Source organism: Dermacentor andersoni, chromosome 2 (genome assembly GCF_023375885.2).
Source record: "Dermacentor andersoni chromosome 2, qqDerAnde1_hic_scaffold, whole genome shotgun sequence".
Taxonomy (NCBI): domain Eukaryota; kingdom Metazoa; phylum Arthropoda; class Arachnida; order Ixodida; family Ixodidae; genus Dermacentor; species Dermacentor andersoni.
In genome coordinates, this window is record NC_092815.1 from 172,820,891 (window position 1) to 172,837,587 (window position 16,697).

Sequence of the window (16,697 nt, forward strand, 5' to 3'; positions counted from 1 at the left end):
TCCGCTACAATAACTATGAAAAGAAATAGAGCGTGGCGGCCGCGAAGTAATGGTTATAAACAAAGGAATCACGCTGCATGATCGCTGGTATAGAAAATACAAAAAATTGTTTTTTCTGTTGCGCCACCTAGATGCGGGTGTCTACGAAATTGTGACCAGTGAACGAAAGAAAGAACACGATTGGCCGACGTTCTAGCAGGGAATTGCTAGTTGCAATGAGATAACACGTACAAAGGTTTCGTGGTTATTCCCCTAGAGTGCTGCTGTAAAGACGGTGTAAATGGCAGCAGCTTTACACAAAAATGTTTGTGCAGCAGCTTCGAACGTATCAAAATGAACACGATGAACCCTATTCATTTTTCTTACCATGATTAAGCACACCCTGGCCCTCCCTTCCTATCGCTATGAAAATGTAGCAGGTGCACGTGTTGCTCTTGCAAGGTGTGGAAAAGCAATTTTAGCATATTTTGCTAGCATGCATAGTTACCACCCTGCCTAATTTGCACATTATTGAACTGTTCTCTCGCCCGGCAACACGTTCTTGTCAAGCTTCTGCCTTTCGATGTAATAGCTTCAAGCTTTTTTTTTCTGCGAAAAAAAATTGATGTGTATTGGAAAGACGGCAGAGACGAGGAAAATTTAATTAAAATGTCTATCTTTGTGCTTTGCACGCAGTTATTAAACCAACAAATGCCTGGTGTATATCCCCGTTAACCTTTTTTCTTTATTATCCGCCATCTTATGGTTGACTCCAACACTCACCTATCTCATTCTATCGCATCGCCAAAATGAAAGCTTTGAGTATCACCTGGCGCACTCAGCATTCACGTGTTTAGACACTCGAAGAACATCTGTTATTGTCGAAAAACCAAATAATGAGAATTATTCCCTCGAGAGACCTGGAAACTGATCCAAGCAGTGCACAGCCGCGTGTGCCGTCGAGCTCGCCGTAAAATTGCACTGTTGCTCTAATAACTTTCTTTTAAACAAACGCTCTTTTACTCATTGAAACACAAAGGAAGGAAGAAGTGGAGAAGGAAGGCAGGGAGGTTAACCAGTTTAGATTAACCGGTTTGCTACCCTACACATGGGAGCGAGATGGGGGGATGAAAGATGGGGAGAAGAGATAGAGAGAGCACATAACCCGGCACACACATCGTTAGTTACAGTCTGTCACTCTTGCGCGGTACGTGACATCACTGTCACAGCCGCTTGTCCAAGCCCGTCTCCTTCATAAACCGTAGCGCAGAGGCGGTGTCGTACCCAATGAAGTGATAACTGAGGGGCGACTATTGAAACACAAAAGTTACTGGGATGCTCATGTATGTCATCTCACACTTGAGTAAATAATATCTGGAAACTGGTGTGATCCTACACATTCATGTTAAAGCGGATACGTCTTGCAAGGTCCCGGCTACAATGCGTAAATGGCAATATACACAATGTAAATAAATTAATTTGGAAATTAATTAGCGAATTTCCATAATTTAGTTGAATATATGTTTCGCTTTCTTGTGCTAGTAAAGTCCTTCTGTTTGAATAATCCCGCTCATGCACAAGAATTGCGCTATCTACTACAGGCGATGTATAAGTATTCTGTAAAATATAAAAGTAATCATCCAATATTTATTCCAAGTTTCTTGCGGGCTCTATACACATAGACTGAGCCTGAAACGTGAAATTCATCAACCTTGACGAAAACGGTCCTCACTAATACGCAGTTCTCTGATAAACAAACGCGCAGACATTTTGACAGCCGAGTTTTGGCATATTCAGTTCTATCGCAAATAATTTGCTACCATTCGTAAAGAGATGTTCAAAACTATGCTCATATGAACCCTTACTGACACCTGTTGCTATGTTCCGCAACTACCATAAACAGACTGCCGCCGAAGAATGGTAAGTTTGAGCGGCAGCATATGACGGTAGGAAATGTGCGTATTATACCCTGCACGAGCGCCTGTATACGCTTCACTGGCGCGAGTACTTTAGCAGCGACGTTCAGTGCGCAAATTGCCTTGCCGCGGGAGGAGCGGTTGCTGTACGCGGTAAAGCGATGTGGCATGAGAATGACCGCTTTTGTTTTGACTCCGTGCGCTATTACTGCGCTGTCTGTAGACACTTTTTTTCCCTCCTGCTCAAAGTGCACGTGCAGAAGAAGCGCACGGTCGACGCGGTACATCTGTTGTGGAAATGCACTACCACTAAATACGTTCGAAGAAGACACCTCGGTCGAGGGCTCTTACCACCTTTTGACCCTGACTGCCTCCGCGCCTGCTTTCAGGGTCCTCATTTAAATATACACTCCTCTCATATATCATTGACTCTGGCGTAAGTTACCATATTCACGAGATGGATACCAACGCAGACGGAGAGGGCAATCTTCCAATCGCAAATTAGCGACATGCGCACCATCATTACAACCGAATCCCTATATAACAAACCCAGTGAATTATCCGCCATATCGAATGCGCGAAACGTACTGTTCGATACTCTTGTAATTAAACCCCTTTATAGTGATCTGCACAATGAATCTATCTAACTGAGGGTGTCCGCTACCAGGCAAGGAGCTGCCTCACCCGAGGTCTCGGGACTGAGTTTTGCGTTGAATGCGCTGCGGGGGTGCTGTGCGGAGACATTGAGGAAAATGGGCGTAGGCACGTCTACACAATCTGGGGCGCACTGACAACGCAGTTCTTAGTGACGCCGAGGAACACTTTAAGGAACAAGCAAATACTATTGCTTCGAGCACGAAATCTCGTTCTCAATAAAAGGATTCCTTCCTTCCTACTTATTTTCGACTAGAGACAAGAAATTCTATATAATATACGCACCACACAAAATTCAAGTTCATTATCGGTTAGTTTCGCTACATCGAAGTAGCTTTTACATCGAACTATTTCGAGCGCGCAAGCCTGCTCCTTATAATCGGGTTCGACGGTAATTGACGATGAGTCGCTGCAACGAGTGTCATCACTTTTCCGACCGAAGCCGCGAGCACTGACCTGTACTGGCGAGACTCGATGGTGTTCGCAGCTCTGAGCTTCGTGATGAGCACCCACATTATCTCGGCCAGGAAAAACATGTTTGTCTGAAATGCAACAGAAGGGTACATAATGACGACGATGTGGCGTTTAATGGTTCCAAGGGCGAGATACGACGACCACAAAGTAATACAATTAGTAAACACCATCACGCTCGTCTCGCTGACGAGGTAACAGAAATGAATCAGCGGAGAGCATTGAGCAAGACACACGTTTCCCGTTTCGGGCAGTTTTTGCTGTAAACGAAATATAAAGGTCAGGCCTCGGAGTCATTTCAGCACTACGGTGTTTTTTTTTGTGTGTGTATTCCGAATACCCTGCACAAATAACGAGCAGTGTGACTTCCCTGATAACGCTGTCGAAATCCACTGATCGTTATGCGGTCTCATGAGCCGCTTAACGAGTTTGCAATGTCAAGCGAGCTCTTATCTCCACAATGGCATTCTGCTTCAGCTGATTTTTGGTACAAAACTGGGAACGGCAAGACGTTTTCTGAACGTACAAGCTTTTATTTCGTTTTATTTTATGTCCCATAAACCCTGCGGCACATCTGCACGAAAAGAAAAGATGCAGTCACATTTTACTTATGGGATGAATCCGAGATCGCAATTTTTCCGCAAATGTTAATGTAGCTGTGCACTTTCATTGGGTAGCGATAATGGTAGTTAAACATTACTTTGCAATTTTCGTTCCACCCTATGTTTTGTGTCATAATGCCGCGGAGTCGAATGTATCGTATAATTACTTTCGTAACTACGCGGAGACTGCGATTATTCAAAGCACTAACTTTGCAACGCCCGAAGCTTTCCATTGTCAAAGCGCAGCGATGAAGGTGATCGTTAGAAGTGAGGAAAAGTCCTTTACACGGCTTTATCAGGATGAACAAAACATGAATGACATATCTCTTGCAATCTGAGAGCATACGTTGTTTCTAACAGTGGCGATTCATTTTCTGCGAGTAAATGTCCGCGCCATATTTATATTGAATTTTGATTTCGCGCTAGTTCTGCCCTGTTAGCGTGAACGGTAAGGTACTTATTTATTTACATTTCTTTCCGAAGCACAACGAAATTGTTTACCTTTGGGATGCCTTCACGATTGAAAGCTTTTGCTTGGGCTCAAAGAGAAAACTGATTGTTTTCCGCCTCTCACTAGGGGACTCAAAGTAAACAGCAAAACACTTGTACTTTTAAAGCCAATAAACTGCAGCTTTGCGCTCGGTTGCTCACTGCTAGCAAGAACAGCACAAGAATGACTGCTTCTCAATAAAAGGCTGTGCATGACGTTCACAGCCATCTTATTGTGGGCAGTATAGTTACTGTGACGTAAGATGCGGAATGCACTGGACACGATAAATGGTATGCGATGAGTCGGCAAAACTGATATCAATAGATTAAAGTTAACGAGCTCATCGGCAAAATTGGTCTTCTATTACTCAGAGCCTTCAATTGCAAGCTTCATACCTACAGTTCTGAGGGGAAAAACGTTTTTATTGCACTCACTGCGAACGTGAACACAGATATCACTAGTGCCACGAAAACAAAGAAAAAATTTCTTTTTCGGTAATCTTGCTAACCACTCACAAGTGTTCTGCAATTAGTAATTCTGCATTTTACTTCTGTACTTGCGCTTATGCAGAGTGCATTATAACAGGGCCTGAATATTCAGACCTACGCAACAAATTGGGAACCTTGTGATATTGGGTTTTCGTATTCTCTAGGTTACCTTAAATAAAAGTGATGTATGAATCATTCTCCGAGAGAGAACTCAAGGCAGCTTTATGTAACAACGATCACAGGCGGTTCTCTCTTCTTATTGCTTCACATATCACGCGGACGCATTCACTTTTTCACCGCATACACATACGCCATTAACTTGCACGCAAGAGCACAGAGTGCTCATGACAATATACAACCATGTAAACCCTCCCAAAAACTACGCCTAGATAAATGTTATGTTACACATACTAAGAAGCCAATATGAAAAAAAGTGGTCTTTCCTGCAATCAACCATCAAACTATTTCCAGGTTTAAGAATAATGCATGCTCCCGCAATCTTACAGAAACAATGCAGCGAGGTTTGCCGGCCTACACTATGCCGAAAGATAGGGAAAGGCCGTACATACATATCATGCGTCGAAATTAATCATACACTTGTTTCACGCTCAACTTTGAAGCCCAGCTTGAGACACAAAAGCGTGACGGCATAGCAGTATTTACCTAACCTTTCTATGGCGCAGAAAATAACGAGTCGCACACCATATTTGCATTCCCATTCTTAAACCCATGCAACAACTTGTGAATGGTGGTACAACGCGAGGTTGCTCATTCTTTATGACTCTCTTGTGGCTCCGTTCTGGTTCGTTTTCACACATTTCACTAGGTTTTAACAAGTTCGCCATACAACTTGAACTGAGTCTTAGGAATATACTGGTGATTGCACATACTACTCAAACGCTTATCTAATGAGATGTGTGCAACAGTTGGGGAAAGTTAATTCAACTCGAGATTGGCTAATTCTAATCTAAACAACTTTTGAGTGATCACAGGTTGACGTCAAGAGAGAGGTCCTGGAACGAGGCGAATAGTACTAACTTATATGATGGTCACAATGCGAGAGCTTAGTAAATTACATCTGAAATTCAATATTTCGCCACATTTTGCATGCGAAATTCCCGCCCAGTCCGCCTAACTTAAGATCCTCATGCGTATTTACCGCGAAGCGATTAAACCACCGATTTTCCCTATATGAGATGCAGTAATCTATCGATCGAACAGCTGTGATTTTCCGGCGATCCAATAACCCTGCCAAGGCCTTGTGCACACGTGCAAGGAACACAAAAAATACAGGACTTAAAGAAAGCTTGGCTGCTTTGCTTTTTCACTCACATAAGAGCACAGACCGCGGAATCTGAGAACGCAATGAACTTCACAATAGTCCGTGACGGAAGCCAGCAAAACCACGCAGCGCTTGTTATTCGCATATACGACTCCTGACTCGAATTACCGTTTCTGAAAATAAAAAGCTTATTTTACTCTCTCTCCCTCTTTATGTTGCACGAAAATAAACTCCAAATGCCCGACTGCGTACTCGGGCTGTAGAAATGTTCGGCTTTTTGTCAGATACCGCATTCCGGAGTGTTTCGCGCCTGCTGCGCATTACTTCACCCATCCGACAAAGTTAGACTGCAGTTAAGACGCTATTGAGAGCTTTGAAGGAGAGGCCACTACTATTCAGCTGTTTGCGTGCTTTTCTTTGGCGATACATAATTTAACACGGTCAAAAAAGTAAAATGATTCTTCCACATCTTCACTGAATGGATCACAATCTCTTACATAATCAGACGGGAAATGCTTGACTAAAGTTTCCCAATTACTGCTGCAGCTGGGTGTACATGGGGCTGCGTCAGTATTGACACGTGTACTTATATTTATCGGGCGGCCACGTTTCGCCGCCTAACAAATCTTATCGCACAGCGCGGGACGCGCTTGCATGTATCCGAAGTTTCTGGAAAGTTATCGATGCTTCTATCCACAGTCTGTTGTTGACGAACCTTCTGTTATCTGATTTATTCGCCTGACTCGAATGGTGTAGAACTTTGTGGAAGGCACGCGGGTCCCAACGATTAGTCTGGAACATTCGACGATCCTGTATAAAAGCCGACGCGCTTGACCCGCTGATCAGATTTCCGACGATCGCCGACTGTGTTCGCCGCTTTCGTTGTGCTATAAGTGTAGCCTGTTTTGTGGGCACAAGTTCGCCCAATAAAAGTTAGTTTTCTCGTTCACAGTATTGCTACTGTGTTCTTCTACGTCACCACCACGTGACATCTGGTGGAGGTGCTTTGCGTTCATGTACCGGACGCCCCCACAAAGCCGTGACCCAAGCCCTCACTCGGAAGACACCAACGTCGCCAAGAACCAGCGAGGTAGCCGCAGGCTGCAAGGACTGCCCCCGGAGCACGGACTTTTGCCTGAGACGACTAGGAAGATGGCCACCACGTCAACCCCAATGGCAGCCCCAGCGTCACCCGTCGTGCTGCAGCAGCCCAGGGAGCCTCCGACGTTCCGCGGTTCAACTTTCGAGGACCCGGAAAGCTGGCTCGAGACGTACGAGAGAGTCGCTACCTTTAACAACTGGAACAGCGACGACAAACTGCGATATGTCTTCTTCGCTTTGGAAGACGCGGCCAGGACGTGGTTCGAGAACCGAGAAGCCACCTTAACGACCTGGGAACTTTTCCGAAGCGGCTTCCTGCAGACGTTCGCAAGCGTCGTACGCCGAGAACGAGCCCAAGCGCTATTAGAAACCCGGGTGCAGCTACCTAATGAGACGACCGCGATCTACACGGAAGAAATGAGCCGTCTCTTCCGCCACGCCGACCCTGAAATGCCCGAGGAGAAGAAAGTCCGCCTGCTGATGCGTGGTGTGAAGGAGGAACTTTTTGCCGGAATGGTACGAAGCCCACCGAAGACCGTGGACGAGTTTCTTCGCGAGGCCACCAGCATCGAGAAGACACTCGAGATCCGAAACCGGCAATTCGACCGCCGCACAAACTCGACGAACTACGCCGGAGTCCAATCACTGGCCACCGACGACCTGCGCGAGGCTATCCGAGCGGTCGTGCGGGAGGAGCTACAAAAGCTGTTCCCACCATCACAGCCTCAAGTGGCTTCGATTGCCGACGCCGTGCGTGAAGAGCTCCAACAACAACTTGGAGTAGCCCCTGTATCGCCCCAGCCTGAGCCGCAAGCGATGACCTACGCCGCCGTCGCACGCCGTCAAGGTCCCCCTCCGCGACCGCGCCAGGGCCCTGTCACGCCGCAGTTCCGTCGTCCGCCGCCGCCAGCGCCAGCACGACCACCCGTCGCCCAGCGGACCTACGCGAGGAAGACGGACATTTGGCGCGCTCCTGACCACCGCCCGCTCTGCTACCACTGCGGAGAAGCGGGGCACATCTACCGCCGATGCCCATACCGGGAGATGGGACTGCGAGGTTTCGCCGTTAACGCGCCGCGGCCACAGATTGGCGAACGACCTCGCGATATCGCCGACTACCTCGCCGCCACTCAGTGGAGCCCTCGACGAGCTTCCCGTTCGCCGTCACCAGGCCGCTACCTGTCGCCGCAGCGCCGACCATACACTGGCCCAGCCCGGGGCCGGTCCGTCAGCCCATATCCGGAAAACTAAAAGCAGCAACCGATGGAGGTGCGGTTGCTGTCCGTCGAACTGTCGAAGATCCTCCGCCGCCGACGAAGACGCCGAAGAAACTACCTCGACGACATAACGACACGCCGCCGTCCCGACGAAGTCTGGAAGGAAAGAATCCGACGACGAAAGACGACCTGACGACGTCACATACCAGCCACAAGTCAACGCGACGCAGTCGTGATCCGACGCCAAGACCGAACTGTAATGCAAGACAAAGAGCCACCGACCTCGACGTGCTTCTCGACGGCCACGCAGTCACTGCCTTAGTCGACACAGGGGCCGATTACTCCGTAATGAGTGGACACATCGCCGCCCAGTTGAAGAAAGTTAAGACTACGTGGGAAGGCCCTCAAATTCGTACCGCCGGAGGACACCTCATAACGCCGACTGGAATGTGCACGGCAAGAATTACCATTCACGACCGGACTTACCCTGTCACCTTCGTTATCCTCCAACAGTGTTCACGAGACGTCATTCTCGGCATGGACTTCCTCAACCAACACGGCGCAGTCATCGACCTGAAGTCGAAGTCAATAACTCTGTCGGAAGACCATGCGATACCGTCGGAAAACCCTCGTAGTCACCACGCCTTGAGTGTGCTAGAAGATCAGGTGAGCATCCCGCCTCGCTCCAGCATTGTTATTTCGGTCGGCACCGAAACACCCGCTGACTTAGAAGGTGTCATCGAAGGCGACCAACGTCTACTGCTCGACCGTGAAATTTGCGTCGCAAGAGGGATCGCTCGACTGCACGGAGGAAACACGAAAGTGTTGCTGACAAACTTCAGCAAGGAGTTCAAGCACATCAACAAGGGCACGACGATCGCATACATCGAGGAAATTGTGGAAACCAGCGATGCCTTTGTCCTCTCGGATTCTATCGCATCTACCCCGACAACCGTAGTTCCCGAGCCAGACTTCGACATAAGTCCAAGTCTCCCCATGATTAAGCAGCAACAGCTCAGAAGTCTGCTTCGACGATACAAAGGCTGCTTTTCGACGTCATCGAGGATTCGACAAACACCAGTCGCAAAGCATCGCATAATAACCGAAGAATGCGCTCGACCACTACGCCAGAGCCCTTACCGAGTTTCGACGCGGGAACGTGAAGCTATAAGAGAACAAGTCGACGAAATGCTGCGCGACGACATCATCCAGCCGTCGAAAAGCCCGTGGGCATCCCCTGTTGTCCTGGTAAAGAAAAAGGACGGAACCCTACGTTTCTGTGTCGATTATCGTCGACTGAACAAGATCACGAAGAAGGATGTATACCCCCTCCCACGGATAGACGACGCATTAGATCGGCTCTGCAATGCTAAATACTTCTCGTCGATGGACCTCAAGTCTGGCTATTGGCAAATTGAAGTCGACGAAAGAGATCGCGAAAAGACCGCCTTCATCACCCCAGACGGCCTCTACGAGTTCAAGCTTATGCCATTTGGACTGTGCTCGGCGCCTGCAACGTTCCAGCGCGTGATGGACACGGTTTTAGCAGGATTGAAGTGGCAGACCTGTCTCGTTTACTTGGATGACGTCGTTGTCTTCGCCGAAAATTTCGACGAACACCTTAGGCGGCTCGCAACGGTACTCGAGGCCATCAAGTCATCAGGGCTCACTCTGAAGCCAGAAAAGTGCCGCTTCGCCTACGATGAGCTTCTGTTCCTAGGCCACGTCATCAGCAAGTCTGGAGTCCGCCCCGACCCGCAGAAGACAGCTGCCATCGCAAAGTTCCCGCAGCCCACCGACAAAAAGGCAGTGCGTAGATTTCTTGGCATGTGTGCCTACTACAGGCGATTTGTCAAGGACTTTTCACGCATCGCTGAGCCGCTGACACAGCTAACTAAATGTGACATCGAGTTCAAGTGGGAAACGCCGCAGGCCGACGCATTTGAAGAACTCAAACGACGCATGCAGTCGCCGCCCGTACTTGCGCACTTCGACGAGCTCGCCGATACCGAAATCCACACTGACGCCAGTAGCCTAGGCCTCGGTGCCGTCCTAGTCCAGAGAAAAGATGGACATGAACACGTGATAGCTTACGCTAGCCGGTCGTTGTCAAAAGCGGAAGGCAATTATTCCACAACGGAAAAGGAATGCCTAGCCATCGTTTGGGCTACAGGGAAATTTCGCCCCTACCTATATGGCAGGCCATTCAGAGTGGTCAGCGACCATCACGCGTTGTGTTGGCTAGCTAACTTAAAGGACCCTTCAGGACGGCTGGCACGGTGGAGCCTCAGACTACAAGAATACGACATCACTGTAACATACAAGTCCGGTCGAAAACACTCAGATGCCGATTGCCTATCACGCGCCCCCATTGACCCGCCGCCGCAAGATAACGAGGACGACGACGCCTTCCTTGGAATAATAAGCGCGGAAGACTTCGCTGATCAACAACGAGGGGACCCGGAGCTAAAAGCCCTTGTCGAGTATTTGGAAGGGCACACCGACGTTGTCCCTAGGGCATTTAAGCGTGGATTATCTTCGTTCACGCTTCAAAACAACCTACTCGTGAAGAAAAACTTTTCACCAGTCCGCGCCAACTACCTTCTTGTTGTTCCGTCGGCGCTGCGTCCAGAAGTACTGCACGCCTTACACGACGATCCCACTGCTGGGCACCTCGGATTCTCCCGGACGCTGTCGAGGATACATGAAAGGTATTACTGGCCGCGTCTTACCGCCGACGTCGCCCGTTACGTCAAGACATGCCGAGACTGTCAACGACGCAAGACACCACCGACAAGGCCAGCAGGGTTACTACAGCCGATTGAACCTCCTCGTCGACCATTCGAGCAGATTGGGATGGATTTGTTGGGGCCGTTTCCGACGTCAACATCCGGGAATAAGTGGATCGTCGTGGCGACGGACTATCTCACCCGATTCGCTGAAACAAAAGCTCTACCGAAAGGCAGCGCAGCCGAGGTGGCGAAATTTTTCGTCGAGAACATCCTGCTGCGACATGGCGCCCCAAAAGTCCTCATCACCGACAGAGGAACGGCTTTTACAGCAGAGCTCACCCAAGCCATTCTGCAATATAGCCAGACAAGCCACAGGAGGACAACTGCCTACCATCCGCAAACTAATGGTCTCACGGAGCGCCTGAATAAGACCCTCGCCGACATGCTAGCGATGTACGTCGACGTTGAGCACAAGACGTGGGACGCGGTCCTGCCGTATGTAACCTTCGCTTACAACACGGCGGTGCAAGAAACAACACAGATCACGCCGTTTAAGCTGGTTTACGGCAGGAACCCGACGACCACGCTCGACGCCATGCTGCCCCACGTCATTGACGAAGAGAATGTTGACGTCGCTAGCTATCTCCAGCGCGCCGAAGAAGCCCGACAGCTCGCCCGCCTCCGGATCAAGAGCCAGCAGAGGACCGACAGCCGACGCTACAACCTCCGACGACGCTTTATCGAGTACCAGCCCGGTGACCGTGTTTGGGTTTGGACCCCTATACGCCGACGAGGACTGAGCGAGAAGCTCTTGCGTCGCTATTTCGGACCGTACAAGATCATCCGACGTATTGGCATACTGGACTATGAGGTCGTGCCAGACGGCATTTCGCTGTCACAGCGGCGTCGCTCACGACCTGAAATTGTCCACGTTGTGCGACTCAAGCCGTACCACCAGCGTTGACGAACTTTGGGACTTCGCGTAACTGACTTGATTTCTTTTCGTTGTTTTGTTACTTATGTTTAATAAGTGTCCTTTTGTGTGTCGCTCTCTTATATTTGTAGCATCGGGACGATGCTTTTTAAGAGGGGGGTATTGACACGTGTACTTATATTTATCGGGCGGCCACGTTTCGCCGCCTAACAAATCTTATCGCACAGCGCGGGACGCGCTTGCATGTATCCGAAGTTTCTGGAAAGTTATCGATGCTTCTATCCACAGTCTGTTGTCGACGAACCTTCTGTTATCTGATTTATTCGCCTGACTCGAATGGTGTAGAACTTTGTGGAAGGCACGCGGGTCCCAACGATTAGTCTGGAACATTCGACGATCCTGTATAAAAGCCGACGCGCTTGACCCGCTGATCAGATTTCCGACGATCGCCGACTGTGTTCGCCGCTTTCGTTGTGCTATAAGTGTAGCCTGTTTTGTGGGCACAAGTTCGCCCAATAAAAGTTAGTTTTCTCGTTCACAGTATTGCTACTGTGTTCTTCTACGTCACCACCACGTGACAGTATGCATTACTAAATCGCACGAGCATGCATTGTTGCGGCATGATCGTTTAAAGAAAAGAAAACAACGTCGAACATTGACACTCGCTATTCGCTTAGCAGCCCTAGAGCGCGCACGCTTATCTGGGTACATTGTGCACACGTTTGTCGAGAGAAATATTAAGTTATATATCTAAAGAATGTGGCAGAAGCACCTCGTTCTGCCTTACTTCATGATGGTTTTAACACATATATTTTGCCACATTTATTTGACGCAATATATTACCAAGAGGACGCCGATCACTGGCACGATGAAGATGCAATCATACAGGTCCTTCATCTGCCACACGCACCTGAAAACAAAAAGAAAAAAACAAGTTCAAAGATGCCGAAAAATACATTAAGCTTCGTCTCGAGAAAGGAGCATCTCAGTTTTTGTGCGTAAAATAAAGACCACGTTCACATAAACAAATTTAGTCGTGCTGATGATCTGAATACGGTATCGCCCTTCATTAATGGATGTGCTTTGCTGAATAAGGTCTTTTGAATATCCAGCGCAGAGGTTTCTGACGGTGGCACTAACATGCGGTAACGCTTATGTTTTCAAGGGCAGTGGCACACGTTGCTGCAAATGTTTTTCTGAGGATTGCAGTGGACCAGCGTTGCCATCTGGTGAAATTGGCCACCAGATTTCGGAAATCTGGTGAAAATGTAGAGCTCCTGGTGGCCAGGCCAACAGTCTACTACACCAGACAAATTCTGGGGATATCTGGGGAAAACCACTCTACCGAAATTACCGTCTACCCGCGCTGCTCATCCAAACATTTAACACTAGGTAGCGCCTGCGGCCGCCACGATTCTAAGGCCTATATTTGTATTTGTTTATTCCTCATGAAATCCCTGTGTTGCTGTGCTACTGCTAGGGTACAGTGAACTATATAAAGCTTACTGTAGCTAAGGTTTGTGCTAGCGTGTGATGCTAGCTCTAGGTTTCAACGCACGTATAGTTATAAGTCGTTTCAATAGACGGCACCGGTTGTTCTAGTGGAGGTATGAATTTACCGTGGGAAGCACGGGAAGAGCAACGCCGGGCCACCGGCAATGCGTCAAGTGGCCAGCCAACACACGTGCTGATGCTCCGCTCGTTTCGCTGTCACAAAAACCTGTTGCGCATGCCGTCTTCGACGGGAAACTTCCTGAGGATTCTGCAACATTCTGGGCTAGAATTTTCAAGTTTAAAAATGCCATGGGCGAAAAGCCCTACCAGGAACTTGCATTGTATGCACTGGCATGTCTTTCTTGCCCAGTGTCGAATGCAGTGGCGGAGCGTGTCTTCAGTCAGGTCACGTGTGTTAAGACGAAGTACAGGAACAAAATGTCGCTGAAAACTTTGGATTCCATTGTACGAATTCGCACAACGTTGACCTCCAGAGAGGGGTGTTGCGTGAAGTTCACTATCACAGACGATATGCTACGCAGGTTTCGTTCAGGCATCTACGATGCTCCAAGGGATGATTAAAGGCTTCTCATCGTGATTTTATATAAATAATAAGATGAGTGCTTGACGAATGTTAATTCTTGGTCAGTTTTGTGCATTTTAAGGCAATTTTATTTTCTGGTGAAATCTGGGGAAATTTTAGCGAGTTTCTGGTGTCGTGCCGACTTTCCAATCTGGCAACGCTGCAGTGGACAGGGAAAAAATCCGCCTACAGTCCACCCTGCAAAAGTAGGTGTACAGTAAAGCTGTTCACGACGTTAGACAAGCACGACCGACGCTAGACAACATTAAAAAAGCGCCACCACCACAAGCGACGTTCGTCACGCGCGCAGGTGCGTGGGCGGAAGTGCACCATACATACTCATTCTTCTGGGCCCTCCGCCAAACTCAAGTGCCGGACTCACTCCGGGTTCCGGGCTCGCGGAGAACCGCACAAACGGGCTCAGTCCTGGTTAACCTCCCTGCCTTTCGTTTATTATTTTCTCTCTCTCTCTTTCGCTCACAGTAAATTGCGTCAGAAATTCGTAAAGTACGACTTACACACAAGCTGCAGACATGCTGGCTTCGAATTTGAATTTGAATCTACGAGAAAGCATAATTGTATCACGCGGAAACTCAAAGACAAACCCCTTTTACAGCTGCCGTTTGAGCTGTCTGAGTGGACGCGGCCGCTAGGTGATGGGACTGTTTTTGGACCGCGCTTGCCATGACGCAAGTTACGGTCGCAGCACACGCTGTGCGACAGATGCAACGGACAGAGCGCCCATTCATCAGGGACAGATATATTGTATGCAAGCGTACGGCGCGCGCGCACCTACATGTGCGGACGTGCAGCACACATCCTCCTTCGCCGCGGTCCTCTGCCAAGCGCAAGTGCGTTATTGGACTAATTGATTCTTAAAGTGCGTGTGAAAATTCTCAAAGTACGGGCTACACACAAGCTGCAGACATGATAGCTTCGCATAGTAATTCCAATATACGAGAATAACGGCGTCGTGACGCGACGATATCACCGGATGACATAATCCGATGACGTCATCACCTCAAACGTGACGACACGTGATGACGCCTTCGTCAAGTAAGGATGTCACCTGATGACATGTGATGCCTCTTGGAGAAGCAGCACACTGTGCGCTTCCCGCTTCTTCGCACTGCCTCCGGGATTGGCGCACATTTACATTTGGACACGCAAGATCCCGACCAATGAAAAGCTAACAGCGTCACTGTGAAGAATATTGCGACTATTTGAGTTTAAAATGCGCCAAAATAATTTTAAGCCGCGCTGTTAGCAGACAAAATGCCGTTAATGGTACGGAGAAAGAAAATAGACCAGTCAGGTACAGCGTGTCCTATCTAACCATAACGAAGCTTAATATATACTCATATATTAATATACACCAATACACTCATATTGTTGGAAATTATGAGGAGCAATTCACACTTTTTTGTAATTCATCGATTTGTACGCTATGTGCCTATTTCGCAGTGCCATTAATTGACCAAAAGGAATGCCACACGAAAGTGGCGAAACATTTTAAAACAGTGAGCTTAGGCGTATTTATCTGCTTACTAATGACGCAATTGTTGCTTTTAATTTGTTCTGTTTTTCCAGATTCTAAAGCCAGAAATATTAGCGGTAAGCGAATATAACATTTTCGGAGAAGAATACGACTTGTAAGTGTGCAATATCGAACAAATATAGAATAGTCGAGCGCAAACATATATTTGTAGCAGGAATGTTTATTTCTGTCAAGTTAGGTGCCACACTTGTACTGAACAGTGAAAAAGAAACACAAGATCACTAATTATCGGGCATTGTCGCTTAAAATGCAATGCCGCAGCAGTAGACATGTTCGTTGCGCAATTTATGCCAGCGATCGGCATTACTTGCGCTTCTGAAATCAAATCTAACGGCGTTTATTCATAGCAATGAATAATCGAGAATTGCTTGAGCCACGTCCCGTTGTAAACGGCAGCACACTAGGAAACAAGTGTTGTTCTTTCATACGAGGTCACAATTTTTAAGTTTCACTGAATTAAAAAAAAATCGCTTGTGATAGTCAGCATAATTTGTCTTTGAGATGAATCATTCATATAGGCGGAAAATACTTGCACGAGAAATCGAAAGGTATAGTTAACTAATGAATGAAGACTCCATAATCAACTTCTTCAGTTATTATTTCAAGGCACATATTGCAATCTACAAATTGTGGCTCGTGAGATTGCAAGGAATGAATTCCACTTGAAATGAACAATCTTTGCCCAAGTTGGCGACAATATACATTGGCGTTGCAGTTAGCCTTGTGCTTCTGTGCATAGAATATCATTTCCTGAAAAAGTATGTGGAACAACACTGACTTTTTACGGCAAGTTTCATGGCGCATATCTCGAATCTGCTGCCATCCTAGAAATTCATTCCAGCTGAATGCGCCCTGGAAGCTCTCGGGCTAGAATTTGTAAATTGCCATATATGCAGTAAAATGAGTAAAAAAGAAGTTGAGTAGTATTTTTTTTTTATTAATTAGGTAAATATGTGTTTCGATTTCTCGTGCCAGTAATGTCCGCCTCTACGAATAGTGCATCTGAAGGGCCACACTTATGCTATCTGCCACTGAAGATTTTTTTTAAATTCTATTTCATAAATGATAACCACGTAGAGACTACATGATTGAGTGAACTGCTACCACGGCGCGCATTCAGGAAACTGCAGAGCTTTTAATACGAACGGCTTTTCTTTGTCTTCCTTTTTTGTTTTGTTTTTAAAGTAAGACGCGTT

At 47.7% G+C, this 16,697-nt stretch overlaps 1 protein-coding gene across 1 annotated transcript in view; it reads right to left on the minus strand.

Moving 5' to 3' along the window:
• The window catches only part of LOC126540436 (diuretic hormone receptor-like), a 194,299-nt gene that overhangs the window by 15,622 nt on the left and 161,980 nt on the right, over window positions 1-16,697 (minus strand). The window contains exons 10-11 of the mRNA XM_050187252.2: window positions 12,710-12,776; window positions 3,006-3,091 (exon numbers count right to left, since the gene is read on the minus strand). Of these exons, the coding sequence (XP_050043209.1) occupies window positions 3,006-3,091; window positions 12,710-12,776 (153 nt within the window). The remainder of the gene's footprint in view (window positions 1-3,005; window positions 3,092-12,709; window positions 12,777-16,697) is intronic.